This window comes from Sphaeramia orbicularis, chromosome 8 (genome assembly GCF_902148855.1).
Source record: "Sphaeramia orbicularis chromosome 8, fSphaOr1.1, whole genome shotgun sequence".
NCBI classification, from domain to species: Eukaryota; Metazoa; Chordata; class Actinopteri; order Kurtiformes; family Apogonidae; genus Sphaeramia; species Sphaeramia orbicularis.
The window spans coordinates 28,317,953-28,345,651 of record NC_043964.1 but is presented as its reverse complement, the minus strand read 5'-3'; the positions used below and the strand labels follow the sequence as shown (position 1 = coordinate 28,345,651).

At 39.9% G+C, this 27,699-nt stretch overlaps 2 protein-coding genes across 4 annotated transcripts in view; one reads left to right on the top strand and one right to left on the bottom strand.

Moving 5' to 3' along the window:
* Positions 1-18,846, top strand: part of LOC115424225 (ubiquitin carboxyl-terminal hydrolase 22-like) — a 29,211-nt gene extending 10,365 nt beyond the window's left edge. For both annotated transcript variants that reach the window (XM_030141346.1, XM_030141345.1), the window contains 12 exons: positions 5,765-5,897; positions 7,480-7,593; positions 7,683-7,784; positions 9,670-9,836; positions 11,396-11,555; positions 12,713-12,818; positions 13,943-14,101; positions 15,021-15,147; positions 15,893-15,984; positions 16,380-16,442; positions 16,767-16,916; positions 17,006-18,846. In XM_030141346.1, coding sequence (XP_029997206.1) covers positions 5,765-5,897; positions 7,480-7,593; positions 7,683-7,784; positions 9,670-9,836; positions 11,396-11,555; positions 12,713-12,818; positions 13,943-14,101; positions 15,021-15,147; positions 15,893-15,984; positions 16,380-16,442; positions 16,767-16,916; positions 17,006-17,048 — 1,416 coding nt within the window. In that variant the 3' untranslated portion in view covers positions 17,049-18,846. The remainder of the gene's footprint in view (positions 1-5,764; positions 5,898-7,479; positions 7,594-7,682; positions 7,785-9,669; positions 9,837-11,395; positions 11,556-12,712; positions 12,819-13,942; positions 14,102-15,020; positions 15,148-15,892; positions 15,985-16,379; positions 16,443-16,766; positions 16,917-17,005) is intronic.
* On the bottom strand, positions 1,514-27,072 carry LOC115424227 (somatostatin receptor type 2-like). 2 transcript variants are annotated; one of them, XR_003936067.1, is made up of 4 exons: positions 26,749-27,072; positions 22,221-24,408; positions 12,111-12,120; positions 1,514-1,524 (listed from the first exon to the last, which is right to left on the bottom strand). XR_003936067.1 is itself a non-coding variant. In XM_030141347.1 (2 exons), the coding sequence occupies exon 2, from the start codon at positions 24,361-24,363 to the stop codon at positions 23,251-23,253; it is 1,113 nt and encodes a 370-aa protein (XP_029997207.1). In that variant the 5' UTR covers positions 24,364-24,408; positions 26,749-27,072; the 3' UTR covers positions 22,112-23,250. The 2 variants fall into 2 exon arrangements, 1 of the variants encoding a protein (XP_029997207.1); XM_030141347.1 differs by lacking the exons at positions 1,514-1,524; positions 12,111-12,120 and having other exon boundaries at positions 22,112-24,408.
* Positions 27,073-27,699: the final 627 nt, after the last annotated feature.

The window sequence follows — 27,699 nt, the reverse complement described above, 5'->3', positions numbered from 1 at the left end:
GATTGAGGAAATGCTCGAGGAGATTTGTGAGGCGAGGGGAATTCACAGAGGCTGGACCTGGGTTGGTGCTATCTGAAGGCCATTTACAAACTAAATGGACCCACAAGACTATCCATTGGAAATCTACTCATCTTTTTAATGCCTTGCTAGATCTGTTCTTCTATCAATCAACAGCTTTGTAGTACATTAGTGGGTCATTCCACTGGACAGGCAGTGTAGCCCGACTTGCCTCTAAGAGGTCATTCCAGATGGCGCCTAGATTGCTACCTGTTCGACACTTGTTCCTGTCATCTGAGCCGGTGTCTGATCAATAGCTGATCTAATAGGACATTACAAACCCAGGATGGAAAGATGCAGTACTCGTTGACAATGAGGAATAGATGGCATGTGAACTGTGTAGGGATAGATTTTTCTGCCGCTAAAGGATTGTTCAGTCAGGGGAGGGTGAGGAGGAGAGCGAGGCGTGGCATTGGCAGGGGTTCTTGTTTTTGACTTGGAGTGAAATGGTGAAATGGAGAAGGATTGAGGATTAACAGCCCACTGCTTGGGTAGGATAGACTTAGAGGCAGCAGAAAAAAGTACAGTTATTTATCAAATCGTGTGGCACCTCAAACTTTTGCCAATGCTGCTTCATCCAATTTCTTATGCAAGATGTCTGTTTAATGTCTTGAATTACATTTTCATAAATATTAGTCCCCAGAAGCCATTATGTACTCTTCCATTTTAATTTGTTTAGGTCTTAATCACCTTAAATGTTGAATCTGATTTAACATATCCAGCTTTAAATGTCTTTTTATCAATGTGAATCAAGCTTTCTCCCTTCTGTTACTAAAATGTCCACAACTCAAAAGAATACTTCTTTTTATACTGTACTTTTTACACTTCTATTTTATGCTTTCACTTGCCTCAGCCTAGATTTACCCTTACACTGGAGCACCTGTACATACCTTTTATATTTATCGACAGAACTTGAATAAAAGTCATTCTTAATGTAGCCGCTTTCCCATTGACCCTCAAATTGTGCCAGTATAACTTGCAAATAAAAGTTTGCCTAATGGAAAAACTATAATTTTGTCGAAACTCTCCTTTTCCGATGAAAAGTTTTTGCGCTGCCTAGAGGTGGTTTTTCAGGCATAGCGCAATTGGTAGCCTATATCACACAAAACTGCAATGGAAAGCTCTTTTTCTGCAACCAGAGTCACGTTAATAAAAACAAAACAAACTAAAACAAAAAAAAACAAAAAACAAAGCAGATGTTGACGGGTGTTACAACAAGTGAAGTAAAAGAGTTTTAAGAGAAACGTGATGCGGTATGTGTGGACACACCAGGAAACAGAATAATTTTTTTTTTTTTGAATTTTGGAGGGGATACAGGGGTAAATATAATAATAATAATAATAATAATATTATTATTATTATTATTAACAACAACAACAACAACAACAACAACAACAATAATGATGATGAGTATATCTGTAAATCAATGTGATATTTATGTTCGTCTCCATGTTTATGTAATGACCTCTTGTGTCATCTCACAATAATAAATAAACAAATCATTGCATTTGTGATTTAATGGAAAAACTGACATCACGCACTTCTGTTTTTTTGACTTTTAGTAAATATCGGTGAAGTTTTGCACACATGTCCAATAGAAAAGCCACTTGTGATACATGTAGACACCCTTTTTCATGTAAATCTCATCTCTGCCCTTATTTGCACATTGTAAATCACTGAGACAAGCTCTGCGTCACAGTTAAATAGTCCACTAGATGACCATCTTCTGACTCAGGTCTTCTAATTCTTTTTCGTGTCTCACTCACCACTCATTTTACGGGACAAATCTCCCTGCTTTCTCTTGCATGTCCATTCAGAGCAGGCTGAGTAACACCAATATGAATAAAAACAGAGCTTAGTCCCTACGACCCAGAATATCCCTGTGCTGCAGTGTCATCACAATGAGGCCAAGCCCAGCCAAAACATAGACCTGCCTGTGAGTTTTGCAGCCTGTGTGTAGCAGAACATACAGACGTGTGTGGTAACAGACATCCGTAACATACTATAACATGATGTTGGCTTTGAAGAATGTATTGTAAAGAGCCTCTGCACCCCTTTCCAGCTGCAGCTTATAGTCAGAGGTCTGCATGAGACTGTGATTTTAATTGTGCATCGTCCACTTCTGTGAACTTTCTGTTTCTGAACACTTCCACACATGAACTGCTCTGGAGAGTGTTTTGCAAAAGTAAAGGGGCAAGGTCAAAGGCGTCCCAGATGGACAGCCCACTACTTTTTGATTCATAACTTTTGAACCAGACACGTTTAAGACAAATATTACACATAATTGAAATGTATAAATGCCATGTTAAACATACTCAAAGGGCAAAATAAAATTTAGTTTCAAATATTGTAAAATAAAAAATATCAAAAACTACTGCGTCACGGATGGACAAAAAAAAAGTCTATTTTTTGCGAGTTTCTATGACATTTTCATCCTAAAATGTATTCAGTGTATGCCTTTAACTCTCTATTTTACAACCTAATAATTGGTCAGAGGAAAAAAATATTTTATCATACCTAAATGGCAAGTTTTGAAAAATGGTAGTGTCACGGATGGACAAAGCCAAAAACAACACGGATGGACAACAAAAGCAAATATCAAATTAAGTATTTTTTATTTCAATTGTCAATTTCATATCTATATCTATCTATATATCTATATCTATATCTATCTATCTATCTATATATATATATATCTATATATATATATATATATATTTTTTTTTTTTTTTTTTAGCAATATTTACAACATACAAATAACATTATATTCAAATGTATTTTGCATAGATATATGCATTTATTAATTTTAAACACTGTGTGTTTAGATTATGACATAAATAATATAACAGACAAATAGCAATGTATTTGGGATAAATTTAGTTTATTTATGAGTTTGTAAAATGAACCCAGAATGACGGCAGAGAACTTTGTCACTTTCCAAACATTCAGACTCATAAATCTCCTCTTTTTTTCACAATTTTTTTTTCATTTCAGAATACATTTTCCTGAAAATATAAGTTATTACCTACCCAAAAATATAATTTTGGTCTAGATTATTGTAATTTAATTTTTTTGAGTAGACGTTAACCTTCTCTTGACTTCACCCAAAGATGAAAAAATGACTAGAATAGAAATACTTGGCTGCGGAAGTTTTCGTAAACTTTGGCTAAAGTCATTCAAACTCCAGCTTCTTGTCAATAAATATTTATTCCCTCTTAGTTCAGTCAATTCAACAGCTTTGACTAGATGTATCACATTCAAAGCTGTACTGCAATAAGCTGGTCCAGCAGACAAGTAAGCAGTATTACAGGTCTTGTGTCCAGTAATACTGTGGGAGGTGACCTTGTATATATCACTTACACTTCTTTCTCTGTTGCAGCTTTCAGGATTTTCCTTTGTTACAGTGCCTAAGCCTTTTTGGGAACCAACTAAGCCAAATGAATGTAAAAACTATATAGCTATGATAATAATGATGGTCGAGAGTCATGTGACATCATGTATCTGTTGTTGTGCCCAGTAATACTTCTGCACAGAACTATTATGCATGAAGTTTTTACATCTGAGTATCACCTCTCATATTTTTGCAGAGTATGGCTGTGAATACTGAAATACATAATTCAGTTTAGTGTCAGCAGTATTATAGTAATGTCAGAGATGGATAAAATCTTACAAAAATGGATTATATCTAGTTATTGCTGCTAAAGATGGCTTCATTTTGTTGAATAAATAATGGAACATTGGAATCTGCTGTGTGTTGTTTACACTTGAGGCTAGATTTAAGTAATTTGAGAACATGGGAAGGACCAGATGATTTTAATGTTTAAATCCATAGAATTTAGAGAGGATGTATGAGTGTGATTACAGTGGTGTCTGTGTAGTTGAGCCTTGTATCTTAATAGTGTAATTATACCGATGATCTTCTAATCATATACAAATTAGCTACAGAAAGTCCCTTAGGTACTGTGTTTGCAAAAAAAATGTGTTGGTTTTTGTTGGTGCCCACAGTATCCCAAACAACGCTTTGTTTATAAAATCAATCTTCAACATTGCGACCTTGATTTGACATTGAAGTTTAGGAGTTATGTGATGCAGTTATCTTTCTGGACAGACTGTACTGGGTCATATAAAGAGAGGAAAGTAAACTGACTGGCAGAGCTCCTTTTATTACTCTTGGACAATAAGCTTTAATTCTGCTCAGATGGTGTCAGGTTATGCTATTGTGTAGACTAAAGATAGAAATAAGTAGACAATACGTTACAGGGCCATCAAGTTCATGTTAGCCGATGCAGCTCAAGTTTATCGTATGGGGGTTGATTTTCTTTCTTTAATCTGCAACCAATTAAAGCAGATTTTAGAAGTGAATGCTGGCACTTCAATGAAAAGGAAATACTTAGCAAGTGAGAATTTCTATTCAGTCAAAATCAAAGCAAAAGAGCAAAACTCTTTACAACGGAAAATGTCAGAGGTCAGACATGCACTGTGTCTTTTATCCTCCATGTCTTTACTTTCTCCTCTGTCTTCATTCATGTTTGTGCCGTCGGATTCTGCCAGCTCTTCACCCTAAAGCTTGGATATAGTAGCTCCATCTGCCCATTTTTCCTCTTCTATAGCAACAGAAAAGATGTTGCTGTCTGCTGTAATTACCACAGAAACACATGTGGTGTATATGTTAAGAGGTTATAATGCCTGGAATCCTACTTAATCACACGTTCATATACTAAGGGCCAGGTATTGCATCCTCTGTTTTTTTTGTCAGTGTAGCTGTCAAAGCACTCTTCCCTGTTGGTTTTCATCACAGTGATTGAAAAGAACTAAGGCATCTCTAATGTACATTTTCTGTTATTACATGAGTCAGCCCTATAGACTGCATGTTCATTATCTTGAGTGTTGTTGGATGCTTTTTACTGTGCAGTGAAATGTATTCGACAGATTGGGGTTGTGTGTTAAATATGGTGTAAAAGCTTTTAGAGGGCTGCGGTTTTTAGATTTTTATAATACAGTTAAGGCTGAAAACCAGGTATTATGCACTGAGGTTTACTCAAGCACAGCGTATCGCATATATTCCCAGAATTGAGTGCACACCGTGTCTACACTTGTCTACCATGCTTGGTTAATCTTTTCTCTGACAAATGGGGACACTGAAAATATCAGGTATTGTTCTCATGTTTTAAAAGCTGTAAATGCGATACTTCTTGAAAGATGATTCAGTCCATAACTGGCGCAACTGCTGATGAATTTTCTGCTCATGAATTAATAATTTGACCAACCGACTTTCTGCTTTACAATCTATCGCTGTGATTCGCTGTAGTTACATCAGTCACACAGACTCTACATGTGATGGTTTGTCTTTCAGCCAGATTCTGCCTGCCTTCTCGCGTTTTCCTGCCAAGCATTAAATCCCATCATGGCCTGCATGTGTTGGGGAGTGGAAGTTTCACAGTGGAAATATGTTGTTATTTAACTACAGTGGATTTGTCAACAGGCTCTGTAATCTTTAGTCCGTCTTCATATCAAGACTTTCCAAGCACCGTGCCTTGTGAAGTGTTTATGTGACTGACTGCGAGATAGAAATCTAATTCAGCTGACAGGGAGTTCCATTGAAACTCACAACAGCAGTGGATTTTTTTTCTCACCATACTGACTGTCCTCTCCTTCCTCTGAACCCCCACCCCCAATCCCCTTTCCTCCCTTGGGTCTTTCTCTCCAGGCCAAGTCGTGTATTTGTCACATGTGTGGCGCCCACCTGAACCGACTCCACTCTTGTCTCTACTGCGTGTTTTTTGGCTGTTTTACGAAGAAACACATCCACGAGCACGCGAAAAACAAGAGACACAATCTCGGTAAGTCACACACTCAGTCGAGCTTTGCATTATTGGATTTAACAAGACAATCGCGCATTTCGGTTTTAAGTGGTAAAATGATACTTTCAATACAGCGTCCCACCACACGCCCAGGGCTCCATCCTGTCACGTCAGCCCTCACATTTAAATGCACCCTTGCGGCCCACTGCAGCATCAGCTATTATCACTGAAGGATTACAGCATTACTTTGGGCAACTTCCTCCTCTTAGCAGACGAGTAGCTGAACTTCACTGTAACTGCAGCGCATTACAGTTTTGGTGGAAGCGCCTTAGCCAGTCAAATGTCATAGATAGGTTTAAGCTACTCCACTACCCTCCATACAGCAGCAGGGGAGGGGTAGACATTTATAATCCACCACTACTAGAAGGCTGAGCTCTAACCTTAACATGTTCATTATGTCAAATAGGACAGTGGCAACTAATGAGCAGGATTTTGATATTATCCGCATGAAGAATTGTACAAAACAAAAGAAACCGTGACAGAATGGCTGCTAAATTATTTGAGTAGCCATAATTGATTTAATATTCTCCATCAGTTTGGTTACACACATTCACCGAGTGCGGGGTCCTACAGTGTTAATTAGCTTTGAGCTTTCCACAGGAGCCTCTATGACATTGGCACTCGCTCCTTTACCTCTAATCAAATTAATCCAACCTCCCAAGCCTGCCACATAGAACGCTCCCTGTTCAGGACTTCTTTCACATCTTTCTGGGCTTTTTTTTCCCCTGTCAGCCTCTCATATCTTTTTTCTCTATTATTTTTTTTTCCCCCTCTACCTCCCCGTCCTCTCATTCTTTCCTCTTATCCTTCATCTAAGTGGGCAAAATATATCAATTTCTGCTTATATCGTCTCTGTCTTTTTTTTTTTTTTTTTGTTAATGTTGCTGTCATTTTTCCCTCTTTACTTGACTGCTTAGACAGAAGCATCATTTTCAGCACTGGTAGCAAAGGTGGTCATGCTTTATGGTATAACAGAAAAGACATGATCGTGTTTTTCCGATTAATTTATTTCACTTTCCCACAGTCAAATACACACGCATGCAAAAAAAAAAAAAAAAAAAAATGATGGCACAGTGACCAAAATACAGCATGAACTACTAAGGTTTTTTTTTTTTTTTTTTTTTTTTTTTTTTATTACATGATGCGTTAGCTCACTGTCTCAGTGTGGGTAGCACCAAAAACAGAAAAATGTCCAGTTAGGCTAAAAATAGGTTGTCACGGCAACAGAGCGGAGGTATTGTTGCTGCGGAGTTTGAGAATGAAAGAGGTAGGTGTTTTATAAGCACCGGTGGGATAGGAGACAAATACACCTATTCCATCACTACTCCCCTTCACAACCCTTAAATTTGTTCAGTGCAAGCAATGAGATGGAAATATATTGAGTGGAGAAGGTGTGTGTGAAAAAATTTAGGGCGGAGAAAGCACTATTCTCGAGGCTGAGTGTGCCAGTGAGGTTGGACAGTAAAATAAAACTCAATGTGTACCACTGTGCTAAAATCCTATCTGTAATTATGCTGCAATTTCTCTTTCTCCCTCTCTTCTCCCTCCTTTCTCCTTCCAGCGATAGACTTATTATACGGTGGAATTTATTGTTTTGTGTGTCAAGACTACATATACGACAAAGACATGGAGCAGATTGCCAAAGAAGAACAGAGGAAAGCCTGGAAATTGCAAGGTATAGCATTTTGTTTTCCGTCAAAGAACTTAGAACTGCTTTCTAAACAAGCCCGTCTTACTCACTGCCTTGTTTCTTTGTATCCACAGGTGTAGGAGAAAAATACACAACATGGGAGCCTACCAAGCGGGAGCTAGAATTATTACGACACAATCCAAAGCGGAGGAAAATCACTACGAACTGTACCATAGGTGGGCAATTGAGTACTGTACTGTTCAGCTGTAATCAATGCAACTTTCGTTCCTGGGCATGTGTGTTTTGCAGGGGTGGGTGACCAATAATCCCACTTGACATGTAGCATGTTTTTTTTTTTATGATTTTCAGTACTTTATTTTGCTGTGATACAATCCTGCTGGTTTGTAGTCACTCCTGTCTCACCCACAGCATTGTCAGATTGGTAAACAGATACAAATTAAAGCCTGTCAACACTGTAATTTATTTATTTTATTTTACAGTCGGTTGTGGATTTAAGATAATTTGACACCCAGATTTTTGTATGGTTCCTGTAGGTTCTTAAAACATCAGAAAAGTCTTGAATTTACAAATCTGTATTAAATACCTTTAGAAAAGTCTTTAAAGGTATTAAATTTGATATGGTAGGTCTTAAGTTATGTTGCCATAAACTTGTTGTCTGTATTGTGTTTAAATGCCCAAGCTGCAAAGAATGTAACATTAGTCGACTCGGTTCCATCCGTTCCAACCCGACAATTTATATTGAAATGAGGAACCAATCATGGCTAACTTTGCAGAAATGACATTCAGTCCAACACGTGAGGAGGGGAACGTGTTTTAAGTTCGCTGCAACATGTTCAAGAAATCAATTCAACTGAACAATAGGAATCAAGGAGTCGTAGTAAATAAATACATGTTCCTACATTCTAGGAGTCACAAATTTTTTGCCAGTATGTCTGTGAAGTAGGCTATGAAATTGGCATTAAATTCTGTTTTAAGTAGTCTTAAAAAAAGATCTTAAAAAGTCTTAGATTTAATTTGTAGAAACCTGTTGGAACCCTGTTTTTACTTTTACTGTATAACGTATATCTCTTCTGAATAGTTGACTCCTCTTGATTGAATAATTATTATTTGTGCTGAAAAAACACATATCACTCAGTAAATCACTCAACTTCTGGTTTGCATGCTCTTGAGAATATTCTAGAGTTCTGTTTCTGAGTATGTTTGCCTCTGGTGAAAATGTACTTGATGTCACTCAGGCGTTTAAGAGTGGTACCCAAGGTTAACAGGACTGGATAGGCCCACAGGCACATCACTGGGAGAAGCAGAACACAGTGTTCCTTCTCTGATAGATACACTCCACAGAGGGCCTGTATTTATCCATGTTTCTCCTAAACCTTATGTCCTCTGTTCTATTTTCTCAATTGTGTGTTTCCTTTAGTCCCTTGCTGCTATCTCCATTGTATGTCTGATTTTGTGCGTGTATTTTCTCTCTCCTTCTGCCCGCGGTCTCCTGCTATCCTCCATCCTTTTATATCTTTAAAGAATTCCACTAGTAACCCCGTTTGGGCTATACTCTGACTCAAGTGAGCTCACCAGATCCAGTCAGAAGTATTTAAGCCCTCGCTGAGAACTTTCTTTCAGACCCAAACCCTGCTCAATTGGATTAGACCCAAGACCTGGCTGTGTCTCACCTGTTCTACTGGCCATCACCAGAGGAATCTAGCTTCACTTTCTCACTCTAAATGAATCCATTCACAGCTCTGGGTTCTGCTCCAGGATGCTCACGGCTTTGCTGGCAGACCTGACCTAACACCATATTGTTTACTGTCCAGCCATCTTTTAAAAAAAACAAAACAAAAAAAAAACCCTCAACATTTAAAGCCAGAGATATTCACATACATACAAGACAGTTTAGACAGGCAATTTCTCAGTATGGAAAGGGACACAGACACATAATAATACACAGCTATGAATTATTAATAACAAAGTTTCTGTCTGGGGAAACCGATTGATCAGACCCACAGTGGTGTTTCAGGTTTCCTTCATCACCAAAAGAGTTTCTGTCATCTGTCATCATGTCCATGTTGTTCTCACTCCTCGTTTCCCCCTCTTGTTTTACAGGTTTACGAGGGTTAATAAATCTGGGCAACACATGTTTCATGAACTGTATTGTTCAGGCCCTCACACACACACCGCTGCTTCGAGACTTCTTCCTCTCCGACAGACACAAGTGCGAGATGCAATCAAACTCCTGTCTGGTGTGTGAGATGTCGCAGCTCTTTCAGGAGGTATGATGCAAAGCTTGCGTGTGTTTAGTTGTTAAATAGGATTCTGCAGTCCCACAAAGAAAAAGCTTGTGATTTTGGCTGAATTTCATTTTTAATTTTAAGATGTTTTTTTTTAACAACATATGCATACATAAACATTCTCTTGTGTTGCAACCCACTGCAGAAGGCTGAGTCACTGTTGTCGTCTTTTGTCAAGTAAAAGAAGGAGGCATAAAAGAAGAAAAAAAATCCTGCTTGAAAGGAATGCACAGTCCCATGTGCGAGTGAATGGGCAGAATGTTCAGCAATTATTCTGCATAGCTGTTGATAACCCTTTAATCTCAGCTCTTTGATACAAAAGTTTGGTATATATCTAATGGACTCATTGGCTCTGAGTATTATGTAATATCTGCCTGGTCTGTTCCCACACTGCTTCACTTTTTCTTACACCCTCTCACTTCTCAGTATATATGGGTCCACAGATGACAAGTGGTGTTGTAATGAGTTGAGTCATCACGACCCTCCCTTCCACAAAGCTCTACACAAAACAACATATATAACCCATCCCTGTCTCAGCTGGCGTACCGTTCAGCTATATCACACTTGAAGGAGGAAACCACTCACCTCTGTCAGCAGGGAGTCACTGATAGATTATTTGGCTGAAAGTGTAAGGTCTGTCAAACACAGTGCTTTACACACAGTTCTGTCTTTCCCTATTCTTTCTACATCCATTTCTTACCCACACCCTTATTTTCATTCTCTACCTTTCTTCTTTTTATAATCCACTCCCATATCGTCATGAAAAGCTCCAAATACACATACACACACAGTTTTTAGTTATGAACGGGAGCGGCAAAGACTGCTTTGATCCTCTTCCACTCTCCCCCGTTTTCCGCTCTTCTTGTAGTGTCTTTCGTTTGTCAGCCATCTTCAAACTGCTGAAAAGAAGCAGAACCTGTAAGGATTCAGAAAAGACGTCAGCTTGACATGTTTTTCCCCCTCACAGCTCAATCTGACTTCAGAAAGAACTGTGGAGAGTAAAGCGAGGTGTGTGTGGCTTCTGTGTGTTGAAAAACGAGTGCTCTCTTGTGCATTAATGAGATAGGGCTGTATCTTCATTGTAGTGTTTGTAACCTGCCAACTCTTGTGCTATGCTCTGCTCTGTTACTTTCATACCCACAACTCCTGACCCTGAACTGGGCTGTCACTCACTTTAATTCCCATGGTAACGCGAAGACACTGCAGTGCTTTGCAGATGGATGTTCTTACTCCTACGCCCCCGTTTCCCAGTCCTCCAGCCACTTTGTCTTTGCTTTTTTGCACCGTATCCCCCCCTTCTCTATGGACGTGCTGTCATTGGAGCAGCGACTGGTCCTACCAGGTGACATGTCGTTTACATCTGAAGGAAAACGGTTAAAAGTCTCATCATGAATGACAGTTTTAGATTCGTGTTGTGGCTCACCTCTGAATAATGTATAACCGCCTGAACTGTGAGACTGGGAAAGACATGATGAAATGTAACAGCCCACACCTGGAAAAATAGGCTAACCACCACTCCCATTTTTCTTGCTTGCTCTTAGTTCTACTCGGGACACCGTTCACCCCACATTCCCTTCCGGCTGTTGCACCTGGTGTGGACTCACGCACGTCACCTCGCAGGCTACGAGCAGCAGGATGCCCACGAGTTCCTCATCGCAGCATTGGATGTACTACACCGGCACTGCAAAGGGGACACCATCCGTAAGTTTGATCTGAATCCTTATGCCAAATCACAGTAAAAATCACTGTACAACTAATTGGTTATTAGGATTACAAACTGAGTGCAAGACCTTGAAATTCTGGGCCAAAATCAATAGTGAGGTTTAAAACGACAAACATTTCTTTAATTTTGTTTTCAGTGTTATTCATTGCCCCTTTTGTGCCACACAAAGAAAAAAAAATATTACAATATTAAATATAGAACATCAAATAAACACTTTCTGCTGCCCTCAGAGAATGTCTTCTTTCTTGCTGACAAGCTGATGGCAGTCAGTAAGTCCAATATTGGTCAATACAGTATATCGGTACATCCATATCGACATGCTTAATCCAGGTATTTCTACACGAAAATTGTTTTGTTAGACATAAGTTGAAGTTTTAGCTTATTTCACTTTCCCACACCTCACTGTACTGTGACAGGTTTTTCCATCACAGCCTGTAGTAGTGGGTAACTGTGGGTAACTGTGCCAAGCCGTGGTCCTGCTTATGAGTAGGGTAGAGCTGCGTTGTTACTGTCCTCCAGATTTGTCAGCTGACAAGAACAATGCTGCCATTTAGAAGAGAGAAGAAAGCGAAGCAATTAGTAACACATAAGTCTCACCAATTTCCTTGTTTGTTGTTATAAAGAGCATAATGCATATATACTGCACAAAAAAAAAAGAATAGCTAAGATCATGAGCTCCATGCAGGATGCGTTTTGAGGAGAATGCACCTTTTACATTATGCATCATCGAAATATCCCCATGTCACGAGGTGTGATGTGTCTGTGCCACCCCCACCACCCGCAGTGGAAACGCTACTAGATCTACTCACGGTGTCTTACTTCATTGGAAACATACTGAAGGAGACTGACAATGGAGTGTACCAGGGGGATGGCAAGCAAGCAGTGTGAGGAATTTCAATAGGTCCTGCTGCAGTGCAATGACAGGCTGACTCACCCACACACCCTCCAGTAAGGCTCGCTCTGATTGGCTTCAGGGAATCAAGGGAGTTGTGAAGTGCCAAAGAGGCTCTGCTGCAGGGGAATGGTAAAGTGAGAAAAAGGGCCAGACTGAGTCCTTCAGAGGTGCTAAAGAGGTTGTTGGTATTATCTGTGTGTGTGTGTGTATTTTATACCTTCTGCTTTCTGGTGTCCACAGGAGACGACAATGGGAAGAAGGCCAACAATCCAAACCACTGTAACTGCATCATTGACCAAATCTTCACTGGGGGCCTGCAATCAGATGTTACCTGTCAAGTTTGCCAGTAAGCACGTGTGCTTATGTGTGTTGTTATATTAGATAGAGAAAGGAGAATATACTGAAATAATATCCCTCCAGAGATGTCAGCTGTCATCTTTTAGCCGTGTATCACTAACACTCTACATCTCCTTTTCATCTTATCCTACATTGACTTACTCATCCATCATCCACTTCTTCCTGTTGCCCCGCGAAGCTTTAGTCACCTTACACCACTCTGCTGATCGATGTGGACACCACCCATCCTCCCAGAGTGGGTGAACCACTCGTCCTGTCCTCTTCACTGCTCTTATTTAAAGGCCTGGTCCCTGCAGAGCTGCTGTAAGGGGGGTTGTCTAGACAGCAGCACAACCCAAGCGCTGCCTGCCCCCTAGAGCTGTCCTGTCACATTAACGCTAGCACGCTGCACTGAACTGCAAAGCACCTCGCCCAATCTAGCAGCTCGGCTCAGTAGGTTTTTACCTGCCTCTACTGTGAAACCAAAGACTGCTGACAAACAGTTAGTGATGATGTATTACCTATCAATCTGACCAGATCTTCAGGTGACCTATGGGTAAGGCCGTCCTTTCTCCAAAGCTTTTTGAACAGAAATGGTACCATGTTGGTGCCCGACTACACAGAGCATATATATTCTCACCACTATAAATATCTAGTCTCTCGCTTTACTAGCCGCCCTCTGGTACTGTTGGGCATTACAGCCTCATGACTCATCTAATCACAGTGATGATGTGCGGCAGCCCATCCCCAACGCATATATATATTTGTGTAAACTGTATGCATTCTACTCTCCAAGCCTCATCTCTGGGCTGCAGTCCATCACAGTCACTGGGCCATAATAATACAAATTCCTTATGTAAAGCCAATTTTGTCTGATGTAACACTTCATTGAATTGCAAATGGGCCTCAAAGAACAGTGTGAATATTATGCACATGCACACACTCAATCTCTAGCAGGCTTTAGCCAAAACATGATCAGAATCTATGGATGCTGTGTGAATTTAAACTCGTGTTTTCTGTTTAATCCTTCCATCACGACTCTTAAAACAACAGCGACATGCAAGTATAACAACATTAAAAATTGTTATTATTCTATAACAACATTCTCTACACTTTGTTTTTTTTTTTTTCTAGTGGGGTTTCTACAACGATAGATCCATTCTGGGATATCAGTCTGGACCTGCCAGGCTCATCTACGCCTTTCTGGCCTCTTAGTCCTGGGGGAGATGGCAGCACAGTCAATGGAGAGAGCCACCTGTCAGGGTCCACCACGCTCACAGACTGCCTTCGCAGGTACAGCTTCACATACAGTAAAGCACAATACCAGCCATTTTACAGACTTCATCCTTAGCTTTGAAATGAATCAGTCGGAAATGTAAGGAGGCGTTTATTTTGTCGCCATCATCTTTCAGTGAGCTTAGAAGGGTAGGATTTGATTTGCGGCATCCCTGCCTCCTCCCCCCCCTTAAACCTTGAGTATCAAACTTCTCCACTTGAAGTCAAATCAATTCCATCAATTCCACCACTTACACGAGGGGTCACATATGGTGTCCACTCACAACAACCCTGTTATCCGTGTGTGTCATCTTCTACCATCATCAGGTTGGCAGAGCAGGTGTGACCTCTCATATCTCCTTTTACTGCCTCTTCATTATTGCAATTTCTCTTCTACCTCTCCTTATCTGTTTTTTCATTCCCTTCCCTCTCTACCTAATTCCTTTCCCCTCATGCCCTCACCCCCTACTTCTCCCATTCATCTCATCCTCCCCCTCTCTCTTTCTCGCCTTCTTTGCTTCTGATTTTTTTTTTTTTTTTACTGCAGCTCCTCACACACGCCTAGTTGCTGCAGCAAGTCTCTTAAAGGTACAGAACTGGTTAGAGCTGTTGCCGTGGTGATAGAGGCGTTGGCATTACCAGCAGGGCTCCAGGATTTTGGGGGGTTTTGGGATAGTGCCATACAGAGATGCACCAAAACTCCACATGGGCAGATTTAGTGTAAAGCTCCTCAGATTTGTTAATATTTCTTATTCATCTAGGACTAGACATGTGGGGCAGATGGTATTAAAGAGCTTGTGTTAAGAAAAAAAAAGTCTCACACAATAAACATAACTGTTCCCCTCTCATTCTCTGTTCACACTCTATTTCACACACATCTCTTGCTTACTCGTCCTTTATCTGTGCGTCCTTTCTATTCCATTCCCTCTCTCTGCAGGTTTACACGGCCTGAGCATCTAGGAAGCAGTGCCAAAATCAAGTGTGGCGGTTGCCATAGTTACCAGGAGTCCACCAAACAGCTGACAATGAAGAAGCTCCCCATCGTAGCATGTTTCCATCTCAAAGTGAGTCAGCCAGCGCCAACACGCTGCCAATTATCACTTGTTACATTATCTGTCACTGTCTGACAATTTGATTATTTAAGGCTACATTGAGCTACATCATCCACACATCTAATTTTGTCCATCACTGTTTCAAAATAGCAAACACTGTGGCGTGTTGTAAATACAGCTGATGGATACTTTTGCCTCTGCGGGTTTCTGTTTCTTTGCGAACATATGACTTCTATCTGCTTTATACGTAAAGGAGACGCACTTCAGACGGTGCTTAGCTGTTTGGTACTTTACATGTGCGTAGGTGTGTTCATAATTCGATTCAATTGTTGTTGCATTACCTCCTGCTGTGTTGCCCATCCATGCACCATCCCAGGACACCTGTGATTTTAATGACTCACACAGTAATCCACCATCCATGTTTTATTTATCATACAGTACTGAAAGCCTATAACGTATTTATGATATTCATAGGAACAGGCTGAGAGAAGATTGTCTCAGATCAATCCTCTTATTATCTTGTTGTGAATTCTAAATGTGTGATACACAGGGTTAAAATGCGAACATTCACTTTTCATAATCTGTGTCATGTTTTGTATGTTGTAATCAAGCTGCTGGTTATTTCTAAACATGTTCCCTCTCCCCTCCCCCTCCCCCACGCTCTCTTTCTCTTGTTTTCCATTTTTCCTCGCCTTCCCCCTTCCCCCCTCTTTTCTCTCCCCCCCCCCCCCCCCCCCTCTTCTCTGACCATCTCCAGCGGTTTGAGCACTCTGCAAAACTGCGAAGGAAGATCACTACGTACGTTTCCTTCCCGCTAGAGTTGGACATGACGCCCTTCATGGCGTCCAGGTAAGCAGCCTGTTTTAGTCCTACGAAACACACGCGAGCTTCTAGAAGAAATGGGACGGTTTGACTATGAAATCTTATTTATAAACCTAGTAGTGTTTTAGTGTTTTTACAGGGCATGCACAAAACTTGCAGCGCTTGCTTAAACAGCTTCATCAGATGGTCCCTATAAATATATATTAGTGTCAGTAGAGCATGCAGCAGTGTTGCCCCACCCCTGGCTGTAGCATCCATTCAGCTCGGTTCATAGAGAGGATCCTTAGCGGTGCGGCCACGGAAGATTCATAGATTAGATAATCCTGCCACCTAGTGGATTTCTGTTACACTGTAGCGTCTTTTCCACAGGAATGCAGCATTAGAGATTGTAATTTGTTTTCTTCCTGTCTTTACACCCACAGTAAAGAGAGCAGAATGAACGGGCAGTATCAACAGACAGTTGATGTATTAAACAACGACAATAAGTAAGTACCTCATTAACAGTTAATTTATTAACACTTAAGTGGAGCACTGACGTCACACTGGACATTTGTATTAGAGCACAAAAACATGTGTTAATAACCTGAAGCATCGAGCTGTGACTTCCAGATTCAATCAATTTGAAATATCAACAGTTACAGTAGCTTTCATTTTCCGAGACATTTACTGTCTTGATATAAGTGGCAGGTTACTGGTGTCATGATGTAAGGTTATAATATGTAAAAACAACGTAAAAGATGTGAAGTCTAATGTCAGCTACATTGTGAGGGATGACGAAAACCGGCTCATCAAATGCCTTTTACCTGCAGGTATTCCTTGTTTGCGGTGGTCAACCACCAAGGCACATTAGAGAGTGGCCACTACACCAGCTTCATCCGCCAGCACAAAGACCAGTGGTTTAAATGTGATGACGCCATAATCACCAAGGCCAGCATTAAGGATGTACTCGATAGTGAAGGGTAAGAATAGTAACCAGAGGTCAGCAACATTAAGAAGAATAATAAGATACACCATGAAACCTGACTGAAATGTGTCTGTTTGCTTCCAGATATCTCTTATTCTACCATAAACAGTTCCTTGAGTATGAGTAGTCTTTGCGGCCACTGACTATGAAGAACCACTGCTTCTGAAAGAGTCAAGGGACCGGGGACAGGACAAAACGCAAACACACAAACCTACCTGAATCTCTTTGACTACCAGTCTGCTCCTCTGGTCTGGGAGGATGAAAACAAAAGACGTGTGAAATCATGCAACCTTTCAAAAGAAAAAAAAAAAAGCACTGAGCTACTTCTTGGCATCTACTTGACAAAACTGAATGAAGAGGAGAGGAGGAGGAAGAGTTGGGCATCGTCAGTTCCAGACTTGGGCAGAGGGAAGAGGCCCTACCCCTCACTCTCTCTCCCTTCCCCTACCTGCTGCAGGGGCAGAGTCTGAGCATGACTTCACATCATGCTGATTGGGCACATCTGGATTTTTATCACAGTATTCTGACCCCCCACCCCACCCCACCCCCTCACATCACCCTTACACCCTCCATTTCTCTCCCATGGTGCTCTCGTTTCAACTGACCAAGCATTTAACTTAATCATGATGGAAGACCGTTTGTCGTCATATGCATATGGGACTAAACGCAAAAAATGAAAAATAAAATCAACGTATTATGAACTTTGCAAGAACATTTTTAAAGGTATGGTTATGATTCTTATCATTTGTGAATTTAGTTATGAAATACTGTATGAATCTAGTATACATCTATTTTTTAAGAGCAAAGAAAACATGGGGGAGCTTAAAGATGCTGCCTTTGCCAGTTGCTGGGGAAGCGCTGCCATGGAAACTAAACAGATTTGGACCTGAGTGTGCTCATGTTCCATTATTTACTGTGTTGATTGTTTTATTTTTAAGTCTGGTTGAGGGCAGGGAATATCTATTTTTTTTAGCAAAACATTGAATTTTGATTTTTTTTGTTTACTGGTCTTTTCAGTGTCCTTTTTTTATTTTCAGTACAAGTCATATGTCCCTCACTGTCCTGGTACTGGAAATGTTTTTGGACGTATTATACTTTCATTCTTGTGGAATTGTTGGTATAATGATGGTAATGATTAAATTGGCTCACCTTTGCTGTTTATGAATTGTATGTTGAATGTGAGCTTTGGGTTTCGTAAGGCATTCTGAAAGAGAAGACAATACATGAACTCCAGAGGAAGTTCTTTTTACAGAGTAGAGGAGAACGCTGTGGTCTGTCCTCACTGAACACCTTGAATGCTCTGTGCAAAAAAAAAAAAAAAAAAAAGCCCATTTAACAGCAATGCATGTAACTGGGCAATCATGAGCTCTTAATATGTGAAAAATTACCTAAAGTAATGCCTCAAGGCCTGCTGCCCGTCATGATTTTTGTTCTGTATTGTGACGATGTAAAGGCGATTGTGTGCGGTATTAAAGGGTAAAGCACATCGCATGTTTAGGCGACCACAGCCTGGCTCAGAATCCATCAGTGTTAATTTTCTCCATGGCAACTGTGTGGTTGGTGTAGACCGGTGTGGTTCGTGGTGTGTCTTGCCTCTGCAGTGCAGTAAACCCAGTGCTCTATTCAATCAGTATGCTGTCAAGTTGGACTTTAGATAACGCACATACACATCGGGGTGTTGTGGTCTGTTTTGTTTGAATATCACTGATTGTGTATGTATAAAAAAACAATTAAAAATAGTCACTCATGTATAAGATGAGGGCCCTAACCTGTCACAAAGTAACGCCACATTTAAAAAAAAAAAAAAAAAAAAAAATACCACTACCCCTGGTTGTTTAGCTGCTCTGTAATTAAAAACAAATGCATATCCTTTGGTCTGCTGCAAAACCTCAGACGGAGAGCAACACTGGGTTTTGACACAGTAATATCAAAGACTTGTGAAATGGTCGCACTATGGTTTTGATGTATCATGGAGCAGTTGAGGCCACCCAAGGACATTCAGGGACGCAGCTGAAACGAAAAGGAAGAGAAGAGCTTCATTATCCGTTTCAGTGATTAAACTCAGAACAAAACTGGAATGTCTATGTACTGTCTTTTGTCTCATTTTTGCCTTCACGCTTGCTGATCCAGACAACATTTCTGCACTGCGGTGTGTCTGTAGCAATCAGACTTAACATAATGACCTTATATTAAAGTCCCAACACCCTGAAGCACACCTCCAGACGTACACTCACATTTTTTAGTTCATTTCAGTGTTGCATTGCTGACCACAGGAGTAGTTGTAATTATTTGCTTGACTCTGGCGCCATCATGTGGCCAAACCAAGAAGCACAATGAATTTACAGCTGCACTCCAGGTTGAGCACTTCCAGGTATGTACTGTAAATACACACATGGAAGGAATTTATACACTCAAAGGAAATCCAGTTCTTGTGCTGTTGTAACATTTTAAATCTATGGTAAATATCAGACTTTAATTTTTACCTCCAGTGTTAAATGTGGCAGACATGAAACTGTACAGTATTTGTAAAATAGGAATGGCCAACATATTGCAAATAATTGTAATGTGGAAAGTTCAAACTTTATTTTATTGTGAACATAACTGATCATTAATTAAAAGATTTTTTATACATTTCATTGACTTCTATACTTCCTTTAAGCATCAATGTCATTCCCACAGATAAGAGGAAACGTTACCATTTGTCATTTATTTTTTATTTAGTATCAGAACAGGCATGTACAGTGTTTGTTTTCCGTTTTGACTAAAATGGCACAGAAACGGAAAAGTTTATAGAAAGCATAACAGATAAAAAGAAATCTTATGAGAACACATTTAACACTAATGCAACAAATGGAAAATCTTCAGTAAAGTCTTAAACACAGCTTACCAAAGCAGCTTAAAAACAAAGTTTATTGCAAAGAACAATGGAATATGGGAAATAACAACAGACTGGTAGTTTAGCAAATAGTCTAATAAACCAGTGTGGCACCTCTGTTACATCTTTTACTATATAACAATACCTGCTACTGCATTACATAACATTTTGTACATATACGACACATAATATACACTCGTTTTAGATTCAGTGTAAATGAGGTGTTTGGGTTTTTGCAGCTCAGTGGATGAAAGTCTTGCATTCTCTTTTTCATTTCATTTACTCCAGTGTACATTCATCATTCCTGTCCGGAGTCATCTCTGTGTTATTATGTTAATGATAGTTTCCATGGGAGTAACACTCACGGTCACTGTTGCTATGGAAATATAAGACACTAGAGGTAAGTCATGCCTTTCAGTGGTCATAAGACATTATAGTGTACATAACAAATTCAGAAATACTGCAGAGACAGATTTATTTGATTAGTCATGGCTTGGGGCTCACAATGTGTGTGTGTGGGTGCACATGAGGAAAGTGTATAATCAATGCAACATGCTCAGGGAGGCTCCAAGAAATATTTCAGATGGGTCATATGAATATATATATATATGTACATATGTGTTTGGAATGAATGATAAACTCTCACTCAGGATTATTAGCACATCAGTCACAACCTGGCACTGGATTCGGTGTCTGTGGCCAAATCTGCACACGTAGGCCGAAGGTTTATTAAATTCTAGATACTATACACACACATTACAGCATAAGGCAGCGAGTCACACACTGGCCAGGCCAAAAACAGACACCCTGGGGTCCCAGAGCAACAAGGTGATGATGATGATGATGATGATGATGATGATAGAGGAACACCAGAGCCTCTTGAGGATAAGTGTTCTAGCCCTTCTCAAATTCACATCCTGCTGACCTCTGGAGACGAATACCACACTCGAGTTGCCGCCCCAAATACTGAGGATTAAGGGGGAGGGATGGGTGAGAGGCAGCATGTCAAGTATGTGAAAGTACTGGCAGTGGGAAGCAACGAGGCAGTCCCATGGCCAGTCCGAAAGTCAAGGTCACTCAAACATTTTTATACAAACAGACAAATACAGTCACGGAAAAAATGATTAGACCATAAAAAGTCATCAAAAACAATAGTTATGCAATCAAGTATTAACTCCTGTGTGTATCATGTGACTAAAACAGACAGAAAAGAAAATATGGAATGCCTAAAAGCACTGTTTTTGGCAGTACAATGCCATAGATATTGATGTAAGAACTTAACCCTATAGCGCCGAATGTATCATATTTGATACATGAGTTTTGAAGCCCTCTACATGATCTATGTGATTTTTTTTTTTTTTTTAAACCTGATGTATACAATTAGATACATGCAATAAATGGGTAATCTGCCAGAAGGGAGGAATTCGTTCACCAGAGGCTTTTCCAGTGACACTACAAGATTGTCAGGAGGCAGAACTTTGCCAATTTTGAAAATGAATCACCAATTTGTTACCTCCGCCAAAAAGATTATGTTTTCATTGGGGTTTGTCTGTCTGTCTGTTTGCAAGATAACAAGAAAAGTTATGGATGGATTTTAAATGAAATTTTCAGGAAATGTTGATACTAGCACAAGGAACAAATGTTTAAATTTAGGTGGTGATCGGGGGGGACTGATCTGCCTTGGCAGAGGTCTGCGCTCTCTGAGTGCTTTTCTAGTAAGACATGTTTGTGTTATATTATGTTTTGGTTTGTTCAAAAATAATAATATTTGAGCACTGAGACCTGATGTATCAAATATGATACAAAATTGAAATTCATACATGGAAAATGATATTTAAAAAAAAAAAGTTTTGGTTGCTCAGAAGGACCAATAAAGGCTCCAGTTTCAAAGAACTGGAATTTTCTGTCAATGATTTAAAGGTTCAGGCTTTATAGGGTTAAGTGATTTTGGTTATTATCAAGAAAACCAAGGAAAATGACTCGATATCAGCTCTGAAATTAAACTCTTATGAGCTATTTTTGTTGTTATGATTATATTTGTCCAAATAAATGTACCTTTAGTTGTACCAGGCATTAAAATGAACAAGAATTTGAAGTAAACAAGGATGGTCTAATAATTTTTTTCTGTAACTGTACCATATTGTCTCTCCTATAATAATGCAGCTCAGTAATGGGAACAGAAACCAACTGAGCATATGGTTGTTCCTGCTGCTTGGATTAAAACAGTTCCCCAGCTGTTAGTAATAGTGCTTTTCACCTGCAGTTGAGAGCAAACTGGAGTAAAATAGTCATTCATCAAATATCAACCGTAATACTTTTACACTGTTGTAATAGAAAATATGATGCTAGGTTTTCACTATTTATACATTTCTATGCATTAAGTGAGAATTTGGCGGTCAGTTTGATAATAGCTACTGTAACAACCTCAAAAAATGACCACATCTTACATCATATACTGGATTTATAACAAAACCTCAGACCGGTACAAACAGTGATAGTTCTCTATATAATACTATACAGCAGTATTTCTATACATGATAGCAGCACTTTGGTTAGAGACTGGCTCCATACATTGACTAAACCAGTACAATATAAATAATGCATGTTACTGTAATGATGCACGGAAAAAGTAACAAATGACTATATTTTGCTACCGAACACTGAAACTCTCATTTACATTTGATACATTGTAAATTAGACCGCCATTTCACAGAACACCGGAATCAATATCTGTAATGGTCATTATGTTCCGTGCATGAATGTAAAATCATTACTTATTTACAATTCCTATTTACAGCCTCGAAGATAAGCTAAATAAATATTGTCACAAAGGGAAAAATCTACCTATAATCGAAACACTCGAGGAAAAAATAACTTGAATAAGAGATAAGGACTAAAATAAAAAAGGGTAATGATGTCAGTTCTATCCAGAATATGTGACACTTACAGCTTACAGTATGTCCACCTAGTTATATTATTATTTTATGCAGTACATAAGTAAAAAAAAAAAAAAAGAAACTTGGAACAGCTCCTGTAATCTTGGGTCTCCATGGAAATTTCATGCAATCCAGGGGAACATTTGCGAATAGGTTTTATTATCTGCTCTACTTCTGTCAGAGTCAATAAACTCCAGGCAAATAGAACAGATTTCATTTTCGTTTGATTTACATCACAGAGCAAACATTTGATTTGACTTCTGCTCGTGTTACAATGATTTGATTAACAGCTAGGGAAACTCAACAATGTGTGGACAATAGAGGCAAACAGTGGAACATGCAGTTCCACATCAATAAGATCTCCGTCGGTGCTTTGTCTTCTTCAACAAATGCCATGTGTCTGAGTGAATCCATTGTTTAATATTTGATCATCCTCCCTCTGAGGTGACTGTGGAGACTGATAAAACGTGACTGTTTTAAGTTTCAGTGAGACGCCTGTCGCTGCAGTCTCCGTCTGCTCAGATGCTGGTCTGCAGGTCCCCGTTCAGCAGAGTACTTTGAGTCTCTGTAGGGTCATTAATGATGCGAGATTTATCCTGCCGGCTGTCGCTGCGCTCAGCCTCATCCAGCCCTCCCACCTTCTTTAGGCAGAGAACATTTTGGAAACTCTTCTTGAAGTTCTCTGACAGGAAGGCGTACAGTATGGGGTTGGCGCAGCTGTTGGCGTATCCTAGAACCACCACGAAAGCGAAGGTGCTCCTCAGAATGGGTGTGGTGCTGATGGTGCCTGTCACCGAAGTCACGTTGAAGACGTAGAAAGGCAGCCAACAGAAGACGAACACCGCCACCACGATGGACACCATCCGAGTCACCTTCCTCTCGGAGCGCTTCCTCTTGGATGAGCCCACTCGGATACCTGACGACTTCACCTTGATGATGATGAACAAGTAGCAAAGGCAGATGACCATGAGGGGCAGGAAGAAGCCCAGGATGAAGGTGTAGAACATGAACGCCGTGTAGTAGGCCTCCTGAGGCTCAGGCCACACAATGGTGCAGAAGCTCCCATCATGCTTTGTGATGATACCGCTGTAGATAACAATGGGTAAGTTGACCATCAGCGACACCCCCCACACTGCCATGTTGATGGTTTTGGCCATACGTGGTTTGCGCCATTTTGTAGATTTGATTGGATGCACCACAGCCAGGTAGCGGTCGATACTCATCACCATCAGGCAGAAGATGGATGTGAACTGATTCAAGGAGTCGACGGTCATCACTACCCTGCAGAGCACTGGACCGAACGGCCAGTGGACGAGCGCCAACTGGATAGCGATGAAAGGAAGGCCCAACATGAAGAGAACATCAGCCACCGCCAAGTTGAGGATGTAGATATTGGTGACGGTTTTCATCTTGGCGTAGCGTAGGATGACGTAAATCACGAGGGCGTTTCCACAGAGCCCCACGGTGCAGACCAGAAAGTACATGCAGGTGATGACCACCGTGCTGGTTCTGGTGAAACTGAAGTCCGTAGTGTTCCCTTGAGGGTCCGTTTCATTGGCCTGCATGAAACTGTCATACATGAAGTGGTCCGTCAGGTTCGGAGGAGATGATGGGAAGATCAGGAAGGCCATGATACTTCAGTGTCTTTGGGTCTCACACAGATAAAGGCATCCCATCTGCATACATAAACACCAGTGTCAGTAGCATTCATTAAAATCCTGACTGATAGTTGACAGGGAATTCAATAAGTATTCCAACCTGACTGATTTTAATATTGATTTTATACGTTACTAAAGGAAAATGAGATCCACAGTCAAGTCATCTTCATCAGACTCTGAAGCTCGTTCTGTCTGTTTAAAGTACTAACAGACGGGAGTATATTCACTCCTTTTATCTGATGCAATGAGGAGTTATTACGTTGAATTCTGTATTAACATTATTATGCAAGAATACAATTATCTGTGCAATATCATCTCTACATGCAACAAACCTGAACAGAAGCCCTATCAATATTTCAGTTTTTTCAATTTCTTTTTTAAGCTATATTTCCCCTGAAACATGCTTATCGTTTTCCACCTGTTTAACTTGGTATATATGCGCATGTGGAAAATTTAGTCCCGTGAATCCTTACAGCAGGTGGTCTGTATGGAGCTTTGTAGATTTTGTATTTGTATCCTGTTTCTGGAGAAGAAAGCTGACTGTTGCACGTCTAAAAAAAGAGCGCCTCAAAGTTAAGGTGGTGCTTTTAACCAGAGGCAAAAGCTTCTACTATATGTGTGTTTATTTGGCCAGAAATCACTCCCTACACCTTGCAGTCATAAGGTCTCTCTGGGGGAAATGCCCTTCACAGGATGCTAAATAATGGGCTTCAAGAGGTTAGGTTGAAATCTTTGCTGACGCTTTTTTTTTTCATTTTATTAGGGGGTGGACATGTATGTAAATTAGTCCTAGTCTAAGTAATTGAATGAGGGGAATCACTGTTTACTGCCAATAGCCTTGTCACAGTCAAATTGAAGTACTTGTCACTGCCAATGCACAGGAGGCAAAGCTGGTCTGACAACTTAGTTCGATGCCAATAACATGAGAGGCTTCATCGTGGCCAGTTTGACATTTTTTTTTTTTTTCCATGGCAGCAGAATAGGATGGACACAGCCCACAGTTAACAGCCTTGTTTTTGTTGAATATGCGACCAAATGTCAGTGGATGTGGTGTTTGAGCTCTATGAGTACAAAGTCTCCTGGTGTAATCTGTAAACGTGTGTTCTCTGAGTCAGATGCATGGACAGAATATTGCATAATACTGGAAAGACACAGGGTAAAAAATTTTTTTTGTCTGCCTTGGATAAGATAAAGAAGCATTATTCTCACAAAAACAACCCATCGATAGATTTTAACATGATACCCTCTAATGCACTCTGTTTGCTTATAGGTAAACTGGATTTTGTGATAGTATTTTGATTTTTAACCCATAAAAACCCAAACATTCATCACCAACCAAAACCATCTACAGATCTAAACTGTTTAATACACGTTGATCCACTTATTCTATCAAAACATGTAAATAATTGGTGTGAAATGTTGTTTGTCATATTTTCATGGTCTTCAGATATGACCCATTTGGACGTTCAGAGGCTCCACAGTGAACGTAGAAACACCATCATCTTCTACAGCATTGATTCACCAGTAAAACCCATTAAATTGGATCAGTGACAGTAGATAGAAATGTTTGTTTTATGTTCAGTTTACGATCGATTTTACTGGAAAAAGTCACTTTTTTTTGCAGTGTGCTATGTTTTTGATATCATGCCCTCAACTTTAATCTGATCTTTTATAAACATTTTCATGATCAGTGAATTAAATACAGGAAAATGCCTGATTCATACTGATAAAATACAAAGTACAGAAGATAATATTATAATAAATCACTTAAGAAAGGTTAGTTATACAGAAAATTCATTTGGGAACTGACACAAACATAGTGCTGGGTCTTTATGGGTTAATATTATTTTGCACCTGTTAAACTGTTGTGTTTAATAAGCAACAGGTAGAATATACCTTATGTTATACACAAAATGTGAGAAAAGTGAGATTTATCAATGAAAGACAACTGTAAAAATTGTAAAATGTAGTTTTAATGTATAAAAGTATATATTGTATTTGCCAGTTTTTACTTATAGACGATAGAATCATGTAGTAGTCATATTATAACTGATGGAAAATGACATAAGGATGAGTTCAAGCCATGAATTCAAGTATTTGCAAAGTCAGCATAGATAGATAAGTAATGTTTGTTTTGTGACATGGAATTGCGCAATTTTTTTTTTAAAACACAAATGAATATTATATAACTGAATTCTAAAGTTGCGTGTCAAAAGTTAAAAAGTTGATATAGTTAAGTATATTTAATTTACCCATAATGCTCCCAGTAGTCTGATAATGATATATTTTCGTCGTTTATATACTCACATATGAACATTTAATGTGACGATTAGTCTGTTTGAACCTGTTTATTCTTACCTGGAATTTAGCGTCAGTTTGCAAAAAGCGCCACTTCTGCAGACATTTCAGTATTTCAGTATTTCAGTACATATGGCAAATCCATCTTCTTAATCCTCACTGTACACCTCAAGTTTTTTCTCAACGGCGTCGACGCGCAAAATCTCTGCGCAACGTGGATTTCCCTTTTAACAATCCCATAACGTGGCTTGAACACACACATACACACAAAAAAATCAAAATACAAGAGCGCACATAAGTCTAAAAACACCACCAACCTTGGCTAAACGCCACTCGCTTGGCTCTGAAGGGGACAAAAATAAAAGCTGTTGTGCGCTTTTGCGGTGTGACGCGCACTGAGCCTGTATCCAGTCGGAGCGCGCAGAGACGTTCAAGGACGCGAACGCAGCGCTAAGGAGGTGCTGGACACAGACTCACCTCTGAGGGACAGGCTGTCTCCTGTGATCCAGTCATCCGCTGACGCCTACAGATGGAGCTGAATCAAGTGGACCACACACACACACACACACACCTACACACACACATGCACACACATTAATTACGCATCTTAACCAAGTTCCATGAACCGAGGCGCGCACAGGCTCATACTTTACTAACAAGCGTCTGAAACTAATTAACTCAGCATCAAGAGGTGGATTCAAACGGACACATCACACCGTTAAGGATGTGGAAAAGCGGCAGGGTCCATCATTATCCTAGACTCCAAATTCTCCTCATCTTCCTCACTGACACTGAATAACACTGACCGCTGTGTGAGGAACAGAAAATGTAAAGTATCATGTCCACGTGGGATTCGAAATCTTGGTGGATCCACCTATCAAATGGACATTTTGACAGAAAAAATATCAGTTGCTATGGGTATGGGTAATGTGCGCACTTTTCAGATTATTCAGGTGGAGCCTATGGGTGCATTTAGAATGTATGCACTCCCCAGTCTAAAATTTGGACAAT

Bases quoted from the DNA above. Each gene is read 5' to 3' on its own strand.
- LOC115424227 (XM_030141347.1), bottom strand. From the start codon at position 24,363: ATGGCCTTCCTGATCTTCCCATCATCTCCTCCGAACCTGACGGACCAC.